General features: G+C 47.1%; 1 protein-coding gene across 2 annotated transcripts in view; it reads right to left on the bottom strand.

The window, feature by feature from the left end:
- Positions 1-22,204, bottom strand: part of USP44 (ubiquitin specific peptidase 44) — a 94,380-nt gene that overhangs the window by 23,028 nt on the left and 49,148 nt on the right. For both annotated transcript variants that reach the window (XM_063927595.1, XM_063927594.1), the window contains exon 3: positions 17,123-17,321. In XM_063927595.1, the coding sequence (XP_063783665.1) occupies positions 17,123-17,321 (199 nt within the window). The remainder of the gene's footprint in view (positions 1-17,122; positions 17,322-22,204) is intronic.

The raw sequence follows: 22,204 nt of genomic DNA, 5'->3' as shown, positions 1-22,204 counted from the left end.
GTAAGGCTATGAGTACAGTGTGTATGTGGCTATGAGTACAGTGTGTATGTGGCTATGAGTGCAGTGTATGTGGCTATGAGTACAGTGTGCGTGTGTGTAAGGCTATGAGTACAGTGTGTATGTGGCTATGAGTACAGTGTGTATGTGGCTATGAGTATAGTGTGTGTGTGTGTGAGGCTATGAGTACAGCGTGTGTGTGAGGCTATGAGTACAGCGTGTGTGTGAGGCTATGAGTACAGCGTGTGTGTGAGGCTATGAGTACAGCGTGTGTGTGAGGCTATGAGTACAGCGTGTGTGTGAGGCTATGAGTACAGCGTGTGTGTGAGGCTATGAGTACAGCGTGTGTGTGAGGCTAGGAGTACAGCGTGTGTGTGAGGCTAGGAGTACAGCGTGTGTGTGAGGCTAGGAGTACAGCGTGTGTGTGAGGCTAGGAGTACAGCGTGTGTGTGAGGCTAGGAGTACAGCCTGTGTGTGAGGCTAGGAGTACAGCCTGTGTGTGAGGCTAGGAGTACAGCGTGTGTGTGAGGCTAGGAGTACAGCGTGTGTGTGAGGCTATGCGTACAGCGTGTGTGTGAGGCTATGAGTACAGCCTGTGTGTGAGGCTATGAGTACAGCGTGTTTGTGAGGCTATGAGTACAGCGTGTGTGTGAGACTATGAGTACAGCGTGTGTGTGAGGCTATGAGTACAGCGTGTGTGTGTGAGGCTATGAGTACAGTGTGTGTGTGAAGCTATAAGGACAGTGTGTGTATGTGTGAAGCTATAAGGACAGTGTGTGTATGTGTGAGGCTATAAGGACAGTGTGTTTATGTGTGAGGCTATAAGGACAGTGTGTGTATGTGTGAGGCGGTTCCGGTATGAATGGTCGACCATGTTATGGTCGACAGTCATTAGGTCGACCACTATTGGTCGACATTGACATGGTCGACATGGGCACATGAAAATGGTCGACACATGAAAAGGTCGACACATGAAAAGGTCGACATGAGTTTTTTTAACTTTTTTTGGTGTCGTTTTTTGCGTAAAGTGACTGGGAACCCCAATTAGTGCACCGCATCCCCTCGCATGGCTTGCTTCGCTCGCCATGCTTCGGGCATGGTGCCTTCGCTCCGCTACCGCTTCGCTCGGCACAGATTACCGTTCCAATCGTAGTCTACGTGGATCGTAAAGTATGGAAAAGTTCCCCAAAAGAAAAGAAAGTTAAAAAACTCATGTCGACCTTTTCATGTGGCGACCTTTCATGTGTCGACCATTTTCATGTGTCGACCATGTGTCCATATCGACCATGTCAATGTCGACCAATAGTGGTCGACCATAACATGGTCGACCATGTGAACGGATACCGTGTGAGGCTATAAGGACAGTGTGTATGTGTGAAGCTATAAGGACAGTGTGTGTATGTGTGAGGCTATAAGGACAGTGTGTGTATGTGTGAGGCTATAAGGACAGTGTGTGTATGTGTGAGGCTATAAGGAGTGGAAATCTCTTTGCATATAGGGAAGAAAACTACAGAGCTTAGATGGTGAAAATCACACTTGCATATTTTTTTCTGTTCTATAGTCTCACATAGTGTATAACTGATAATCAATATGCAGCACCCTGAAGCTTGTATGTCTGACCTGTGTATTGTCCATGTAGAATGTAAGGGATCACACACAGAAGGGCACCATTTGAATAACATGCTAAATATAATCCAAAAAGAGGATTTTGGTACTTACTGATAAATCCATTTCTCTGAATCCTCTAGGGGACACTGGAACAGCATTATACAGTAGGGGTGTGAAGCTTGCAACCGGAGGTGTGGCACAATCTAAAATTAAACATTGTCTGCACAGCCGGCTCCTCCCCGTTCACATCCCTCATCCCTCAGTTTGGAAAATTTGACAGAGAGAATAGAACATGAGACTTACAACCAATGGCGAGGAGCCCACCATACAACAATTCAAACAGCATCCAAGAATTCTGTTAACAGAAAACTAACGCTGCTTGCATGAACTGGTTATGGAACACAGCAGGCTGACAGCACCGAGGCGGGCGTCCAGTGTCCCCTAAAGGATTCAGAGAAATGGATTTATCGGTAAGTACCAAAATCCTCTTTTCTCTTTCATCCACTAGGGGACACTGGAACAGCATTATACAGTAGGGGACGTCCCAAAGTTACTCCCAAGGGTGGGAGTGCTGTCAGAGTCCTGCAAAACTAAACGTCCGAACTTAGAATCTCCGGACGCAACGTATCAAACTTGTAGAATCTCGTGAACGTATGTGCTGATGACCACGTTGCCAAGCTGAGTAGTAGAGGCACCTCTGGCGGCCACCCGGGAGGCACCCACGGATCCGGTGGTTTGGGTACCAGCCTGAACCCGGTTCCCACAGGATAACTATTTCAGAATAGGAAGCCTAATCCATCTGGCTAAAATTTGTTTAGATGCTGGCAAACCTGCCTTTGTACTATCATAATAAAACAAACAAAATGTTCCTATTGTCTGATGTACAACATAACCTGTACGTAAATCCGTAAATCTCTGACAACGTTCAAAGACACGTCCCCATCTGCAACTCCGTGAAAAGATGGAACCACAATTTGCTGGTTTACCTGAAACCTTGTACTATCTTCGGAAGAACTCTGTCGTACTGAGTTCCGCCCTGTCTGAATCGAAATTTAGAAAAAAGACTCTTACACAATAAAGCCCCCAAAACAGAGACCCGTCTGGCCGAAGCTGAGGCAAGTAACAGCTTGACTGTCCAGGAGAGACATCTCAATCCTGCTCTTTCTAAAGGTTCTAAAGCCGATCTGATATAGGCCAACCCCCAGGTTAGGTCCCACGGCGTCGTGCGAGGATGGAAAGGAGGTTGTATACTCAGCACCTGCCGAAAGAAAGTCCTGGAAACCAACCCTCGTTGACACCAGTCTATGCTGTCATCCATATACTGTAATAGTGACCGGCTTTCTAGCTTGTATCGTTGTAGGGAAAGCCACATTTGGTATTTCTGTCTTTCACCATATCCGGGACTCAATAACCACTCCGTTAAACGCAACCTGATCAAGTCTGGGTGGAGGAACTGCCCCTGTGATAGCAGGTCATCCCGCTGAGGTAGCCTCCAGGGATCTTCCGCTAGTAGCCTCTTCAAATCAGAGTACCAACCTCTGCGGGGCCAGTTTGAGCAATGAGAATTGCCCACACTCTTATCCGTTTTGGCCTTCATTATTACCCTGGGTCTGAGAAGAAAAGGTTCTGTAAAACCAAGGAAGTATCAATGCGTCCACTGCTTCCGCTGCTGGATTCCTAGTTCTGGTCACATACCTGGGCAGTTTATGGTTGTGTCGTAATGCCAAGAGGTCTACTCGAGGTAGGCCCCATCCTCCTACAACTATCTCGAAAACTACTGGGTGTAGACACCACTCTCTTGGATGCACGTCCTGGCGACTGAGATACCCTGGTTCCCAGATCTCCACTCCTGGAAAGAACTATGCCCAAAGAACGCTGTTACGCCTCTCTGCCCAAAAACCAGATCAAAATGCCATCTTGTGTCTTGGTCTTCCTGGACGGTTTATGTATGCCATCGTTGTGACATTGTGCGACTGCATCTGCAGGTGGTGAGTCATCACTAAGCCTCCAGCTAAGAGAAGTTACATTGTAATAGCACCGAGCCCGAGAATCTCCATGGAATAGACTGCTCTTTCGTGACGTCCCTCTGTTCTGAAACCGATGTTCCTCAGGGACGGCACTCCAACCTCTGAGACTGGCATGCGTTGCGAGGATCCTCCAATCCCAAATGCTGAATCTCTGGCTGCTTTGCGAGATTTCTATGTAACGACCACCAAATTAGGGAAGGTTGGACCCGTGTAAAATCCGCAATTTGCACTATAGAAACTAGTGCGAACCTGCTCCCTGAGCAATGAGGTTCCTGTAATCTGTCATACTGTAGAGCCACCATCTTCCTTAGCAGATACACACCCAGGTGTAGGGAAACCATCTGTGCCTGTAATACTTGAGCCACCAGCCTCTGTATGTCATGGATCTTGTTCTCTGTGAGACCTAGAAATTGAGTCCCTTGAGTTGGCAGTAGGTTGGATTTCTGGAAATCCAGAATCCACCCATGTTGAGTGAGAAAATGATGGGTCGTCTGAGCATCTTTGCCAGCTGTTCTGAGAGGAGGCCCTGATCAGCAGATCGTCTAGATAAGATATGATCGTGACCCTTAACCTTCTCAATCTTGCGACCCATATCACCCTGATCTTTCTAAAAATTCTCGGGTCCAAAGATACACCGAAAGGTAAGGCTCAGAGCAGGTAATGATCCTTCACCAGTATGACTCGTAAGTATGTTTGGTGAGGAGTCCAAATCGGGATATTGAAGGTATGCATTCTCAATGCCCCCAGACACCATGAACTCCCCTTATTCTAGGCCAGTAATGACAGATTGGATTGATTCCATCTTGAGTCTATAGGCCGTTAGAACTGGTTAAAAACTTTTAAATTGAGTATCAGTCTGACCGTCTGGTATTTGGAAGTAAGTTCTGAATTTTTGTAATTCCTATCGCTTTTGAACGGACTGACAGCTTGGGCGTTGTAGAGGTCTATTGTTAATGTAAGGAGACAAACCCTCTTCAAGTCTCGGACCCGGTCTCCGCCTTCCAACCCCTACTCCCCATAGGAGGTCTAAGGTGAGAATTTGTAGAGACCTGATTACTGGCTATTTGGAACAGTCTTTGTTATCCGAGACTCCACCAGAACCAGACTGGGAACCAAACTAGTTGAATAAAGGACCAGAGTCACTTCTACTGCCCCTTGGCCCAACTGCATGATACCCGGTAGGCAGAAATTCCGTCTGACTCTCTTTTGGACCCAGGAAAGCTTCCCTTCCCAGGGAAAAGTCTTCCAAACCAGTAACTCTAGCCTCTTTACCGAAACACGAACATCCTAGGTCCGTTTGAGATGGTCTTGCACTTAGAGGTTGGATCGCTATGTCCATTAGAAACTACATATGCCTGTTCTTCAGAGGGAATATAAAAAATAAGAATGTCCCCTTTACAGACTAGGCAGAGGTAAGCCCATCTGTAGAATCCGAAATTCTGTTAGTCACCGAACCATTAGGCAATATATCCGAGATCGGGATGCTAACCTCCTTAGTAGCCTGATAAGTATACATGGCTAACTCTCAGATATGCTCTGCTAGTCAAAAATTGTGTTTGGGTAACTTGGAAGCCTTTACTGGCCGCCCACTCTTTACCTCAATTCTTTTTAGCCTGTAACGGTTCGCCCTCCGTTACGAAGCCACCGTCTCTCCCCACTCTTACGCTAGGGTAGGAAGGGGATTACCATTTTCGGCCATCATATTATACTGTGTGGACGGAGTAATTCTAACTCTGAATTCCTCCCTGTTTCGGATGGGTGCTCAGCCCATACTTAAAAGTTGTCTGCCCGTTGTCAACTGTTGCGCACCCCCGGGCTGTTTACCGTATTGCTCATTGATTTGAGCAACTCCTTCCTTTTTACTTAGATAAACATATACATACCACTCAGCCGGATTTTCACCTGTGAGAATAGGAGGAGAAAAGCCGTAGGAATATTGGGAGCTCTGAAGAGTATTTTCAAAACCGCTGAAAAATAAACAATTTATTAATATAAATACTCCAACTATCACCTACAAAACCACCAACTGCTGATACAGGTAGCGTTGAATTGGGTATCAATATCTGAAGCTCCCACCTCCGTCGAACCTGTTAGCAGCGTCCGATGGAGACATTATGTATATACATCTATATTAGATGTACGCCAAAGGTAACTGGACTTAACATGCTGGTAATATGGCTTAGCGTGCTTGGTTTGTGCATTGATGTTGAAAATGCACCCCCACAGAATACATTGCAGTGTATTTTATCTTTACAATAGGCAACGGAATACCGTAGTGGATGACGGGAACAAATGTACACTGGATTCACCTGGCTGGCTTCATTGAGAAAATAAATAAATAAAAATGATTTTAAACAACAGCCTCGTTGCAAACCGCGTACACCCAACTGTGATCCAGTTCTGAGGTCGCGGTTGATATCCAGTCGTTCCCATTATTTTCACAGCATGTCTGATTGAAACACATGGAAAATCCTCTGCATGAGTCTATCTACAAGCAGCCAGCAGAGGGAGTATTCTATAATAAAACCCCTTCCCCTGATCTGACTGGCCAGGAAATATGGCACCACTGATGTGTATAGCCCTACTGTTCAGCATTCTGGCGCCTTGAACTTATTTAAAAATGGTCACCACTGAAAATTAAAGTACACCTCATCTAAACCCAGTGTTTATAAAATGGCATACTCTGTGGCCTCTAACTCAGGGCTTTTACCTGAGCATCGCTGTGTTAAACCACAATACTGTGGATACTTCTTATCGGTGGCTGGAGCCCAGGTCCCACTGTATGCTGGAGTCACTGCTCCTCTCTTGCCTCCTCCCGCGCTCTGGGTCCTGACTGCCCTCCCGGGTACTGTAACGCCCAGCGCGGATAAAACCGGGTCCCTTGCCGCGCGTATCACTATCCCCCTGCCGTCCCCGCCGAACCTCCGCTTGATGTGCTGATGGAGGAAGGGCGCGTGGGACAGTGTACGCCAAGAGCGGCAAAGGGAGAGCTGGATGCCGCGGCTACCAGCCGCGGGAGACACAGAGCCGGAGGTAGGGTGCGTGGGACAGGGTACGCTAAGAGCGGCATAGGGAGATGGATGCAGCGGCTGCCAGCCGTGGGACACACTGACAGAGCCAGTGGAGGGAGGGGGGGGGGGGGAGCGGGGGAAGCTGCGCTGCTAGACTGTCAGTGTTAGCGAGAAGGCAGCAGCGTGCTCTGTGCTGTAGTTAAACAGGGTAATTAAACCGTAAGCTGAGCTGCAGGACGGGAGCCCTAACCATTAGGGTATAGGAGCTCCTTGGGACTATACGAACTAGGACTTGTTACCACCAGTACTCACTGTACTTGTAATCCTGATGTTGCATCGGATTTTCCAGTTGAGAGATGTAGATCCCTTTAGCTGGGATCCTTGTCTCTCAATTCTGAAGACACTTGTCCCCCTTTTAGTAGGTTGACGTAGTCCGAACTTCTGTTAGTAAAGCCTGCACCCTCCTTTCATTTAGGAGGGATTGGGCACTTTTTTCTTTTGATAAAGCCTGCAACCTCCTTTTAGATAGGAGGGATTGGGCCAGTCTTAATGACAAAACACTAAAAAAATTAAATAAAATTAAAATTCTTTTTGGAGCAGAGCTCCCATGTGCTTCTTTCCTCCTAGCACAATTTTTCAAACTGAGGGATGAGGTATGTGAACAGGGAGGAGCCGGCTGTGCAGACAATGTTTAATTTTAGATTGTGCCACACCTCCGGTTGCAAGCTTCACACCCCTACTGTATAATGCTGTTCCAGTGTCCCCTAGTGGATGAAAGAGAAAGTGACTGCTTCTCCACTGTAAGGCTACGAGCACAGTGTGTGTGTGGGGGTAAGGCTATGAATACGATGTATGTGTGTGTGTGGGTGTGAGAGAGAGAGGCTGTGAAGACAGCTTGTGTTTGTGTGTGTGAGACTGAGTACAGTGTGTGTGTATGTGGCTATGAGTACAGTATGTGTGTGTGTGTGTATAAGGCTATGAGTACAGTGTGTATGTGGCTATGAGTACAGTGTGTATGTGGCTATGAGTACAGTGTGCGTGTGTGTAAGGCTATGAGTACAGTGTGTGTGTGTAAGGCTATGAGTACAGTGTGTATGTGGCTATGAGTATAGTGTGTGTGTGTGTGTGTGTGTGTGTGTGTGTGAGGCTATGAGTACAGCGTGTGTGTGAGGCTATGAGTACAGCCTGTGTGTGAGGCTATGAGTACAGCCTGTGTGTGAGGCTATGAGTACAGCCTGTGTGTGAGGCTATGAGTACAGCGTGTGTGTGAGGCTATGAGTACAGCGTGTGTGTGAAGCTATGAGTACAGCGTGTGTGTGAGGCTATGAGTACAGCGTGTGTGTGAAGCTATGAGTACAGCGTGTGTGTGAGGCTATGAGTACAGCCTGTGTGTGAGGCTATGAGTACAGCCTGTGTGTGAGGCTATGAGTACAGCCTGTGTGTGAGGCTATGAGTACAGCCTGTGTGTGAGGCTATGAGTACAGCCTGTGTGTGAGGCTATGAGTACAGCGTGTGTGTGAAGCTATGAGTACAGCGTGTGTGTGAAGCTATGAGTACAGCGTGTGTGTGAGGCTATGAGTACAGCGTGTGTGTGAAGCTATGAGTACAGCGTGTGTGTGAGGCTATGAGTACAGCGTGTGTGTGAAGCTATGAGTACAGCGTGTGTGTGAGGCTATGAGTACAGCGTGTGTGTGAGGCTATGAGTACAGCCTGTGTGTGAGGCTATGAGTACAGCCTGTGTGTGAGGCTATGAGTACAGCGTGTGTGTGAAGCTATGAGTACAGCCTGTGTGTGAGGCTATGAGTACAGCGTGTGTGTGAGGCTATGAGTACAGCCTGTGTGTGAGGCTATGAGTACAGCGTGTGTGTGAGGCTATGAGTACAGCGTGTGTGTGAGGCTATGAGTACAGCGTGTGTGTGAGGCTATGAGTCCAGCGTGTGTGTGAAGCTATGAGTACAGCGTGTGTGTGAGGCTATGAGTCCAGCGTGTGTGTGAAGCTATGAGTACAGCGTGTGTGTGAGGCTATGAGTACAGCGTGTGTGTGAGGCTATGAGTACAGCGTGTGTGTGAGGCTATGAGTCCAGCGTGTGTGTGAAGCTATGAGTACAGCGTGTGTGTGAGGCTATGAGTACAGCGTGTGTGTGAGGCTATGAGTACAGCGTGTGTGTGAGGCTATGAGTACAGCGTGTGTGTGAAGCTAGGAGTACAGCGTGTGTGTGAGGCTATGAGTACAGCCTGTGTGTGAGGCTATGAGTACAGCCTGTGTGTGAGGCTATGAGTACAGCCTGTGTGTGAGGCTATGAGTACAGCGTGTGTGTGAAGCTATGAGTACAGCGTGTGTGTGAAGCTATGAGTACAGCGTGTGTGTGAGGCTATGAGTACAGCGTGTGTGTGAAGCTATGAGTACAGCGTGTGTGTGAAGCTATGAGTACAGCGTGTGTGTGAGGCTATGAGTACAGCGTGTGTGTGAGGCTATGAGTACAGCGTGTGTGTGAGGCTATGAGTACAGCCTGTGTGTGAGGCTATGAGTACAGCCTGTGTGTGAGGCTATGAGTACAGCCTGTGTGTGAGGCTATGAGTACAGCCTGTGTGTGAGGCTATGAGTACAGCCTGTGTGTGTGAGGCTATGAGTACAGCGTGTGTGTGAGGGGCGGAGATGACTGCTGTGGTGGGGGGAGCAGCGGAGGAGACGGAACGGACGGGGGAGGAGAGGAGGAGACGGGGGGGAGCAGCGGCTGCAGCAGCGTAACTGGAGGCTCACGGCAGCGTTCCCCCGCCTCCAGCAAGCGGGACTTCCCTTGCTGGAGCCGGGTGGACGCTGCCGCTGGGTTCCTGCTCTCAGCTCCCCCGGAAACGGGGGTAAAACTTGTCGGATTTAGCCCCGCTTCCGACAATGTACGCTGATCGACGGCTGAAGCCGCCAATCAGCATGCATTCCGACAAGTCGGGTCTCCCAATTTGCCAGAAAAAATGGGGCCATAATGAATAGGTCGGAACCCCTTCCGACCTAAAACTGTCAGAAGCTGCCGTCTTTCCGACAAGACGGCAGCTTCCGACAGTTATTGAATACACCCCTTTGTGTAAGGCTATGAGTACAGCGTGTGTGTGTGAGGCTATGAGTACAGTGTGTGTGTGAAGCTATAAGGACAGTGTGTGTATGTGTGAAGCTATAAGGACAGTGTGTGTATGTGTGAGGCTATAAGGACAGTGTGTGTATGTGTGAGGCTATAAGGACAGTGTGTTTATGTGTGAGGCTATAAGGACAGTGTATGTATGTGTGAAGCTATAAGGACAGTGTGTATGTGAGGCTATAAGGACAGTGTGTGTATGTGTGAGGCTATAAGGACAGTGTGTTTATGTGTGAGGCTATAAGGACAGTGTATGTATGTGTGAAGCTATAAGGACAGTGTGTGTGTGAGGCTATAAGGACAGCGTGTGTATGTGTGAGGCTATGAATCCAGTGCGCTTTTAGCTGAATTACTCAGGTTCATTAGAGGCACTGGACTTCCAAATAAAGGATTTTCCATCTTACTCACGCCAGCTGTTGCTCATCATTACAACTCAGGGGTATATTCAATAAGAGTCAGGTCCATTCCGACATGCAGTTGTCGAAATGGACCCGACAAACCCTATTCAAAAGAGTGCCCAATTCAGACTGTCGGATTTGGCCGCTCCCGGTGTCTTGTCATGCCACTGCTGGGGGGGGGGGGAAGGGGGGTGGAGGAGGAAGGGGAGCTGTCAGCGGCTACTGTGGGAGGGATGTCTGGGGCGGTGGGGGCAGCAGTGGGAGAGCAGCGGAGGAGGGTGAGACGGAGAGGAGACGGGGGAGCAGCGGCTGCAGCAGCGAAGGCTCACGGCGGTGTCCACCCGGCTCCAGCAAGCAGGACCTCGCTTGCTGGAGCCGGGTGGACGCTGCCGCTGGGTTCCTGCTCTACCCGCTGACCCCCCTTCCCCTTCCGTCTCCTGCTCTCAGTTTACCTCATCTCAATCTGACTTTTTTTAAAGTTGGATTGAGATGGTCGGAAACGGGGCTAAAACCTGTCGGGTTTGGCCCCGCTTCCGACAATGCATGCTGATCGGTGGCTGAAGCCGCCGATCAGCGTGCATTCCGACAAGTCGGGTTTGCCGACTTGTCGGAATAAACGTGGCCCTAATGAATAGGTCGGAACCCCTTCCGACCTAAAACTGTCGGAAGCTGCCCAGCTTCAAACAGTTATTGAATATACCCCTCAGTGTTCCAGCTTTGCATAACCATTCGCCATTCCTGAATGGGCCTGCAGAAGCTGAAACCAGGTTCCACCTTGACATCAGTGTTTACTAATGAAGTACTTCCAAGAACTACTGCTCAGGACTTTTTATCACTTTTTATCAGTGGAGACTGAATCTGGGTGTCACTGTTTTTTCATATGAGAGTTAGAGACTGTAAGAAGTCATCAGCTAGCTGGAAAAAAAGTTCCATGCATCAATATTAGATCCAGTCGCTCTGCGCAATCAGAACAGATTTGTGGGCAATTCCCAATGAGTATCTATCCTCAAATGTGCAATTTTGTCATCATCTAATTGGTCCCAATGTGCCCTCAATTCATCAAAAAAATAAGAATTTACTTACCGATAATTCTATTTCTCATAGTCCGTAGTGGATGCTGGGACTCCGTAAGGACCATGGGGAATAGCGGCTCCGCAGGAGACTGGGCACAAAAGTAAAAGCTTGAACTAGCTGGTGTGCACTGGCTCCTCCCCCTATGACCCTCCTCCAAGCCTCAGTTAGGATACTGTGCCCGGACGAGCATACATAATAAGGAAGGATATTGAATCCCGGGTAAGACTCATACCAGCCACACCAATCACACCGTACAACCTGTGATCTGAACCCAGTTAACAGTATGATAAACGAAGGAGCCTCTGAAAAGATGGCTCACAACAATAATAACCCGAATTTTGTAACAATAACTATATACAAGTATTGCAGACAATCCGCACTTGGGATGGGCGCCCAGCATCCACTACGGACTATGAGAAATAGAATTATCGGTAAGTAAATTCTTATTTTCTCTAACGTCCTAAGTGGATGCTGGGACTCCGTAAGGACCATGGGGATTATACCAAAGCTCCCAAACGGGCGGGAGAGTGCGGATGACTCTGCAGCACCGAATGAGAGAACTCCAGGTCCTCCTCAGCCAGGGTATCAAATTTGTAGAATTTAGCAAACGTGTTTGCCCCTGACCAAGTAGCTGCTCGGCAAAGTTGTAAAGCCGAGACCCCTCGGGCAGCCGCCCAAGATGAGCCCACCTTCCTTGTGGAATGGGCTTTTACAGATTTTGGCTGTGGCAGGCCTGCCACAGAATGTGCAAGCTGAATTGTACTACAAATCCAACGAGCAATCATCTGCTTAGAAGCAGGAGCACCCAGCTTGTTGGGTGCATACAGGATAAACAGCGAGTCAGATTTCCTGACTCCAGCCGTCCTGGAAATATATATTTTCAGGGCCCTGACTACGTCCAGTAACTTGGAGTCCTCCAAGTCCCTAGTAGCCGCAGGCACCACAATAGGCTGGTTCACGTGAAACGCTGAAACCACCTTTGGGAGAAATTGAGGACGAGTCCTCAATTCTGCCCTATCCGTGTGAAAAATCAGGTAAGGGCTTTTATAAGATAAAGCCGCCAATTCTGAGACACGCCTGGCTGAAGCCAGGGCTAACAGCATTACCACCTTCCATGTGAGATATTTTAATTCCACAGTGGTGAGTGGTTCAAACCAATGTGATTTTAGGAACCCCAAAATCACATTGAGATCCCAAGGTGCCACCGGGGGCACAAAAGGAGGCTGTATATGCAGTACCCCTTTGACAAACGTCTGGACTTCAGGCACTGAAGCCAGTTCTTTTTGGAAGAAAATCGACAGGGCCGAAATTTGAACCTTAATGGACCCTAATTTTAGGCCCATAGACAGTCCTGTTTGCAGGAAATGTAGGAAGCGACCCAGTTGAAATTCCTCTGTAGGGGCCTCTTTGGCCTCACACCACGCAACATATTTTCGCCAAATGCGGTGATAATGTTTTGCGGTTACATCCTTCCTGGCCTTTATCAGGGTAGGGATGACTTCTTCTGGAATGCCTTTTTCCTTCAGGATCCGGCGTTCAACCGCCATGCCGTCAAACGCAGCCGCGGTAAGTCTTGGAACAGACAAGGTCCCTGCTGGAGCAGGTCCTTTCTTAGAGGTAGAGGCCACGGGTCCTCCGTGAGCATCTCTTGAAGTTCCGGGTACCAAGTCCTTCTTGGCCAATCCGGAACCACGAGTATAGTTCTTATTCCTCTCCTTTTTATGATTCTCAGTACTTTTGGTATGAGAGGCAGAGGAGGGAACACATACACTGACTGGTACACCCATGGTGTTACCAGAGCGTCCACCGCTATTGCCTGAGGGTCCCTTGACCTGGCGCAATATCTGTCTAGTTTTTTGTTGAGACGGGACGCCATCATGTCCACCTTTGGTTTTTCCCAACGGTTTACCATCTCTTGGAAGACTTCTGGATGAAGTCCCCACTCCCCCGGGTGAAGGTCGTGTCTGCTGAGGAAGTCTGCTTCCCAGTTGTCCACTCCCGGAATGAACACTGCTGACAGTGCTATCACATGATTCTCCGCCCAGCGAAGAATCCTTGCAGCTTCTGCCATCGCCCTCCTGCTTCTCGTGCCGCCCTGTCTGTTTACGTGGGCGACTGACGTGATGTTGTCCGATTGGATCAATACCGCCTGACCCTGAAGCAGGGGTTTTGCTTGACTTAGGGCATTGTAAATGGCCCTTAGTTCCAGAATGTTTATATGAAGAGATGTTTCCATGCTTGACCCCAAGCCCTGGAAATTTTGTCCCTGTGTGACTGCTCCCCAGCCTCTCAGGCTGGCATCTGTGGTCACCAGGATCCAATCCTGAATGCCGAATCTGCGGCCCTCTAGTAGATGAGCACTCTGCAGCCACCACAGAAGAGACACCCTTGTCCTTGGCGACAGGGTTATCCGCTGATGCATCTGAAGATGCGATCCGGACCATTTGTCCAGAAGATCCCACTGAAACGTTCTTGCATGGAATCTTCCGAATGGAATCGCTTCGTAAGAAGCCACCATTTTTCCCAGGACCCTCGTGCACTGATGCACTGACACCTGGCCTGGTTTTAGGAGATTCCTGACTAGCTCGGATAACTCCCTGGCCTTCTCCTCTGCGAGAAACACCTTTTTCTGGACTGTGTCCAGAATCATTCCTAGGAACAGGAGACGTGTCGTTGGAATCAGCTGCGATTTTGGAATATTTAGAATCCACCCGTGCTGACGTAACACTAACTGAGATAGTGCTACTCCGACTTCTAACTGTTCCCTGGACCTTGCCCTTATCAGGAGATCGTCCAAGTAAGGGATAATTAAAACGCCTTTTCTTCGAAGAAGAATCATCATTTCGGCCATTACCTTGGTAAAGACCCGAGGTGCCGTGGACAACCCAAACGGCAGCGTCTGAAACTGATAATGACAGTTTTGTACTACAAACCTGAGGTACCCTTGGTGAGAAGGGTAGATTGGGACGTGGAGATAAGCATCTTTGATGTCCAGAGACACCATATAGTCCCCTTCTTCCAGGTTTGCTATCACTGCTCTGAGTGACTCCATCTTGAATTTGAACCTCTTTATGTAAGTGTTCAAGGATTTTAGATTTAAAATTGGTCTCACCGAGCCGTCCGGCTTCGGTACCACAAACAGCGTGGAATAATACCCCTTTCCCTGTTGTAGGAGAGGTACCTTGATTATCACCTGCTGGGAATACAGCTTGTGAATGGCTTCCAAAACTGCCTCCCTGTCGGAGGGAGACTTTGGTAGAGCAGACTTCAGGAACCGGCGAGGGGGAGACGTCTCGAATTCCAGTTTGTACCCCTGTGATACTACCTGCAGAATCCAGGGGTCCACTTGCGAGTGAGCCCACTGCGCGTTGAAATTTTTGAGACGGGCCCCCACCGTGTCCGAGTCCGCTTGTAAAGCCCCAGCGTCATGCTGAAGACTTGGCAGAAGCAGAGGAGGGCTTCTGCTCCTGGGAAGAGGCTGCCTGGTGCAGTCTTTTTCCTCTTCCTCTGCCCCGGGGCAGAAATGAGTGGCCTTTTGCCCGCCTGTACTTATGGGAACGAAAGGACTGAGTTTGAAAAGACGGTGTCTTTTTCTGCTGAGAGGTGACCTGGGGTAAAAAGGTGGACTTTCCGGCCGTTGCCGTGGCCACCAGGTCCGATAGACCGGCCCCAAATAACTCCTCCCCTTTAAACGGCAATACTTCCATATGTCGTTTGGAATCCGCATCCCCTGACCACTGTCGCGTCCATAACGCTCTTCTGGCAGAAATGGACATAGCACTCACTCTTGATGCCAGGGTGCAAATATCCCTCTGTGCATCACGCATATATAGTAATGCATCCTTCAAATGCTCTATAGTTAGTAATATACTGTCCCTATCCAGGGTATCAATATTTTCAGTCAGGGAATCCGACCACGCCACTCCAGCACTGCACATCCAGGCTGATGCTATTGCTGGTCGCAGTATAACACCAGTATGTGTGTATATACCCTTCAGGATATTTTCCAGCCTTCTATCCGCTGGTTCTTTGAGGGCGGCCGTATCAGGAGACGGTAACGCTACTTGTTTAGATAAACGTGTGAGCGCTTTATCTACTCTAGGGGGTGTTTCCCAACGCGCCCTAACCTCTGGCGGGAAAGGGTATAGTGCCAATAATTTATTAGAAATTAGCACTTTTTTATCGGGGGAAACCCACGCTTTATCACACACTTCATTTAATTCATCTGACTCAGGAAAAGCTACTGGTAGTTTTTTCACTCCCCACATAATACCCTTCTTTGTGGTACTTGTAGTGTCAGAAATGTTCAATGCCTCCTTCATTGTCGTGATCATGTAACGTGTGGCCCTACTGGACATTACGTTTGTCTCCTCACCGTCGACACTGGACTCAGTATCCGTGTCTGGGTCTGTGTCGACCCACTGAGGTAACGGGCGTTTTATCGCCCCTGACGGTGTCTGAGACGCCTGGACAGGCACTAATTGATTTGTCGGCTGTCTCATGTCGTCAACAGTTTTTTGTAAAGTGCTGACATTGTCACGTAGTTCTTTAAATACAACCATCCAGTCAGGTGTCGACTCCCTAGGGGGTGACATCACTAATACAGGCAATTGCTCTGCTTCCACATCATTTTCCTCCTCATACATGTCGACACAATCGTACCGACACCCAGCACACACACAGGGAATGCTCTGATAGAGGACAGGACCCCACTAGCCCTTTGGGGAGACAGAGGGAGAGTTTGCCAGCACACACCAGAGCGCTATATATATATATAGGGATAACCTTATATAAGTGTTACTCCCTTTTATAGCTGCTGTTTATAATTTAGCTGCCAATAGTGCCCCCCCTCTCTCGTTTTTACCCTGATTCTGTAGGGACTGCAGGGGAGAGTCAGGGAGCCGTCCTTCCAGCGGAACTGTGAGGGAAAATGTCGCTTGTGTGCTGAGGAGATAGGCTCCGCCCCTTCACGACGGCCTTATCTCCCGCTTTTTTCTGGAAAACTGGCAGGGGTTAAATACATCCATATAGCCCAGGAGCTATATGTGATGTATTTCTTTTGCCATCCTAAGGTATTTCTGTTTTTATTGCGTCTCAGGGCGCTCCCCCCCAGCGCCCTGCACCCTCAGTGACCGGAGTGTGAAGTGTGCTGAGAGCAATGGCGCACAGCTGCAGTGCTGTGCGCTACCTTAGTTGAAGACAGGAACGTCTTCTGCCGCCGATTTCACCGGACCTCTTCGTTCTTCTGGCTCTGTAAGGGGGCCGGCGGCGCGGCTCCGGGACCCATCCAGGCTGAACCTGTGATCGTCCCTCTGGAGCTAATGTCCAGTAGCCTAAGAAACCCAATCCACTCTGCACGCAGGTGAGTTCGTTTCTTCTCCCCTTAGTCCCACGATGCAGTGAGCCTGTTGCCAGCAGGACTCACTGAAAATAAAAAACCTAAAATAAACTTTTACTCTAAGCAGCTCAGGAGAGCCACCTAGCATGCACCCTTCTCGTTCGGGCACAAAAATCTAACTGAGGCTTGGAGGAGGGTCATAGGGGGAGGAGCCAGTGCACACCAGCTAGTTCAAGCTTTTACTTTTGTGCCCAGTCTCCTGCGGAGCCGCTATTCCCCATGGTCCTTACGGAGTCCCAGCATCCACTTAGGACGTTAGAGAAATAATGTGAGACAAGAATTGAGTGCAAACCTGTCAAATATACCAGCCAGAGACTAAATCATGGGTCTTCAAATTGATTCATGAATATTTTCATTTTAATCAGTATGGAGATGTGCTTTACAAAGACTATGAAAGTGCCACGCTGTGGTCTGCATAGGAGGGCATTTGACATGTTTTTAGAACAGAATATCCTTGCTAATACATACTGCATCTACTCACTGTTGCACTGATCACAGGCGTAGATCTTCCCCTCTAAAGCCTCTGTCTCTGTGAATTTAGCCAACATTTCCGTCAACAGACAAGGTCGCTGGGAAGCGTTCTCTTTACCATTGCAGTGATACCTTTCAGGAAACTCCAAAGATAAGTCCCAGAATGGCTCTATTGTGTTGGACTTGTTATCACAGGCAAGACAGGTGACCTAAACACATAAATAAACAAAGTTAAGGTTTCTTCATCAAAAATGACAAAATATTGAAGTTATCAATGCATATAAAATAAAGGTAAAGGTTGTGTCTGTATATAGCAATTTGTTGGAGAAATATACTTCTATGGACTATTTATGAGCTATGGAGATGAAAAAAAAATTAAGAATTTTTGTCTGCCTGTTCGTTCCAACATCACACAAAAACGAATAGATAAATTTGCATCACACTTTCACTATTGTATAGCTTAGCAACCTAGACAGAAACTGAGGTATGTATGATTTCGATTTGATAGATCGGGGAGAGGAGCAATAAAGGAATAAACAGACATTTGACATTCAGTGCGCTGAAAGTTGGTATTGCGATCATGCTTCAGGGGAACTTGAGTCGGTATCCAGTCTCTAGGTCAACCACACTTAGGTCGACAGTCATAAGGTCGACCACTACTGGTCGACATGCAATAGGTTGACAGGGTTTCTAGATCGACATGGTCACTAGGTCGACATGAGTTTTTCACAATTTTTTTCATTTTTTTAACTTTTTCATACTTTACGATCCACGTGGACTACAATTGGGAACGGTAACCTGTGCCGAGCGCAGCGAGGTACCTTGCCTGAAGCATGGCGAGCAGACACGGTGCACTAATTGGGGTTCCCGGTCACTCTATGAAGAAAACGGCATAACATTTTTTAAAAAACCTCATGTCGACCAATAGTGGACACTGTCGACCCTATGAACCACACCCCTTGAGTCTACCCAAGTTATGCAACGGAACCCAGCTTAAAGTGATTGCTCTGTAGAGGAACCTCATTGAGGCAGAGATTCTAACGGGATGTGGCGCAGATGAGACTGTGTTTAAACCACATATACCCCTTTATCCACAACAATTTTCCTTTTCAATTCAAGCGCCCGCAGTTTCCTGAAAGTGTCTGCTTCGCTATGATGGTCAACAAGTCCCTGGCGCAAACACTCAGTGCTGCAGCAGTAGATCTCAGGACCATCTGCTTCTCCCATGGGCAGCTTTACGTGGCTTGCTCACAAGCTAGTAGCCCCAAGCATCTTTTTATGTTAATCACTGAAGGATAAACTGCAAATACTGTTTACAAGGACATTTTCTGATCAGCGTGTACAATATACTGTACATCAAAATATTAGCTGGCACTACGGTCTTTGTAAAATTAGTTCCACTGAGCAATAACAGACATCCACGCAAGCGAAGCTGAAGGCAAATGCTAGTTCTAAACATAGATGTAAATCTTTGTAGGAAATACTTCTTCCCGTAAGTCAGTGTTTAACAACCTCTATCCTCAAGGCACATTAACAGTTTAGATTTTGAGGATACCCATGCTTGAGCACAGATGGTTAAATCAAAATAACTGAGGTACTAATTAATTAAGAGGCAGATGTAAGAAAGTGCGCTATGTACCATTGTGCACATAGTGCACGCTTCTCCCTGATATAAGAACTGGCTGTCAGTGCAGTTTTAATGAATGCACACAGCGCTCAGGACTGTAACGTATCCCGCGCTGTGTGCATAGGAAGGCGAACCATACCTAATGTATGAAAGGGGATACTGCGCTTTTCACCACGTTATGCCTCCCTGCACTCTTCGCCTCCCCCGACCTGACGTTGCAGGCATTTCCTTGTTCTTCCTTCCTATCCTTTTTTTTTTTTTATTGTATTTGAAAAAACTTTATTGAATATGCACTGCCTGGCCAGACACAGCATCCTTTCCCGGCGTCTTTCGCCGTCAACTGCGCATGTGCAAACGATCCAGCGGGGGACAGCGCATGAGCGCACCCACACCGAACGAACCAGGAAGATATCGCCGCAGGGCTGTCATAGCGCATCGCTATGACAGCTGCTCAGCGGGTCATACATTCCGGTGATCTGCACAGGCAGATCACCGCGAAAAAGAAGAGAAGTGACACAGCACGCTTAAGGAACGGTAAGGAGAGGATAATATATCTGCCTCTAAGTCACCTGTGCTCACTCAAGTGTGGCTATCCGTAATACCTGGACCGTTAGTAGGCCTGGAGGACTGAGGTTGGGAAACACTGCCCTAAGTTGTATAAGTTAATATTACAGATCTTCTACAGTGATATCAATCCAGTTTAAAATTGTGATCACTACTGTTAAAAAAAATAAAATTCTCCCCGGCCTTCGGCCTACATATTTCTGGCTTGGATGAAGGCAAACATTAGGTATTTAAATTAAATGACTCTCCACAGATCAGCAGATGATTTATATTCATTGAAAGATTTCAGAGAACCACTAGAGGAAGCTGACTAGAAAAGTATCTGAACTCTAAATTAAAAGCGATATGCACTGGTGACTAGGAAATAAACAATAAAGTGCTTTACGAAAGGTATTACGTTCCACATATAAAACTATTCAACACTTCCTCGGACCTCTATACAGCTAGTAGAGAAAGATAAAAATGTTTCATATACAAACATTATATATATCTATACGTATGATGAAACACATAAATATATAAACATATATCGATGCAGATGTGTCATACACCATTGCTTTATGTCACGCCAAACAGCCCCTCTCAGCACGTCAGAGCCCACGAGTCTCTGCTAGCGTCTTTTCTACAGAAAATGTATCTTAGACACAGCCGGAAACTGTGCTGATTAGTTTGTTATGTGACACATGTATCGGTGTGGCTGAGTCTCTGAATGTGCATGCAAAGTACTATGATGCAGTGGCCATGGCTTTTTTCCATGCCAAGTTGTGCATCGTATACAGACTCCGGCACACACAGCTATACAAGTGTTACATATAAAAGTAAATCAGCAAAGTCTCCTGGTGAGTCCTAGTCGCATTGTGTTACGACTACAACATTTTCAGCAAAAAAATAATAAAAAAAAAGACACCTGATGCTAGCAAAATTGCACAGGACCTGTCAAGCTCCGGTCATGCTGCGTGGCGTACGGAGGGGATAGATTAGATGTATAAGGACACACCTGTATACACACACACACATATACCTCCCAACATTTATTCACAATGGGTCCACACACACAGAACTGTTATCAGCTGTATGTGAGGGAGTGTGTACTGTATATAGGAACACTTTATTCATGCCACATCATGCTGTGTAAGGAAAGCTTATTTTACCTTAAATGCAGGAAAAAATAAAAAAATGTACAGATGGATAAAAATAAGGGAAACAAAAGAAGAGCACTAGCAACTATGATAGGAGATCCTTCCTAGAAAACATGTTTCTCTGGTCTCCATGACTTCCTCAGAAGACAAAGGTATCAATATTTTACAATATACAGCTTCTTGTTATAAGAGTCAATGATGAAACTGGCAAGACACAATTTCCATTAGCATCACAGAGGAGGAACTTACAAGGTTAGTTCATAACTATATACTGTATAAATTAGATTAAGAAATCAGTGCACAAGCTCGGTTTTTTAACCTTTTTTATTTTTAAAATTTTTTGCTTGGTATAGCAGTGTTTTGTTTTTCTGTTATTTTGCAGACTATGTAATATCTCCTACTACTGTCAAACGAATAATTAAACTGCCTATGACAGGAAGAGCTTTCCAGGCAAACTTTTACATTGATTCTGTCATTTTTGTTATCGTTTCCAAAATATAAGTAAACATTTGATTGGCTGTTACAGTGCCTTAACATAATACATTTCATAAACTTTCCTGACAAGCTGGGCGGTTTAAGAAAGGAGGGGTCCATGTGCAGACTGCGTGCGGGCCCCCTTCTCTCTGCGGTGCAGTAGAACACGCTAACACTCGGCCAGAGTCTACTGCACATGTGCAGGTCTCCAGGAACAAAGCACCTGCCATGTTTCCTTGGACTAATCTCTACTGCGAATGTGTGAATCACCAGGAAAATAGGAGCTGCACCATTTTCCGGGTGATATCTGCTGCAGCACCAATGTGGGACTCCAGAGAGGTAAGTCATTAAACATAACTGCAGGGTTTGCAGTGTGGGGCCCCTGGACCCATGTGCACCTCTAACACTACACTCATTTTAGTTATGCCAATGCTGACAGGACAGATGTTTGTTTGGCGTGGAAAATAAAAATAGCAATTACCAGTTTGTCAAATTTTGGACACAACAAGCTAATGTAAAAGTGGTATTTCATATAGAGGGGGTTGGTAGAAAGATTTGATCTTTGAAGAGTGAATGTATTCTATCTGCAGACATAGAGATCACACTACCCACTACACTTGATATTAAGGAGGTCTGGCCTCAATACAGACTTGTGCCAGCATTAGCTCTAATGATGTCACTACCTTCCCTTGCGTGCCTACTCAGATGCACACAATACTACTTGAAGCCTCTTTGTTAGCACGGTAGAGGGCAGAAAGGCACACTGCATTTTTGGAAATAAACCTTTGTATAGAAAAGTTCATCCCTTATCTCTACCATTACACAAGTTCTTATGCCTCATGGTCTCCCCTAATCTCTCATTTCAAGACACCTAAACATACTCAACACTCAATATGAAATATACGTAACTGCACACGTGGTCACAACTCATCATTCGAGATAAGGCCAAATGCCCCTTCCCTAAACACCATCACTCACAGGGTCTGACTTGTGTATATAATGGAGTAAATTTCATGTATTCTCTCGAACACATTGTATAAGCTCTTAGCAACATGGGGGGTAATTCCAAGTTGATCGCAGCAGGAAATTTTTTAGCAGTTGGGCAAAACCATGTGCACTGCAGGGGAGGCAGATATAACATGTGCAGAGAGAGTTAGATTTGGGTGCGGTGTGTTCAATCTGCAATCTAAATTGCAGTGTAAAAATAAAGCAGCCAGTATTTACCCTGCACAGAAACAAAATAACCCACCCAAATCTAACTCTCTCTGCACATGTTATATCTGTCCCC

The sequence above is a fragment of the Pseudophryne corroboree genome, chromosome 6, assembly GCF_028390025.1.
Source record: "Pseudophryne corroboree isolate aPseCor3 chromosome 6, aPseCor3.hap2, whole genome shotgun sequence".
Taxonomy (NCBI): domain Eukaryota; kingdom Metazoa; phylum Chordata; class Amphibia; order Anura; family Myobatrachidae; genus Pseudophryne; species Pseudophryne corroboree.
Note: the sequence above shows the minus strand (reverse complement) of the source record. Positions and strands in the feature narration are given on the sequence as shown.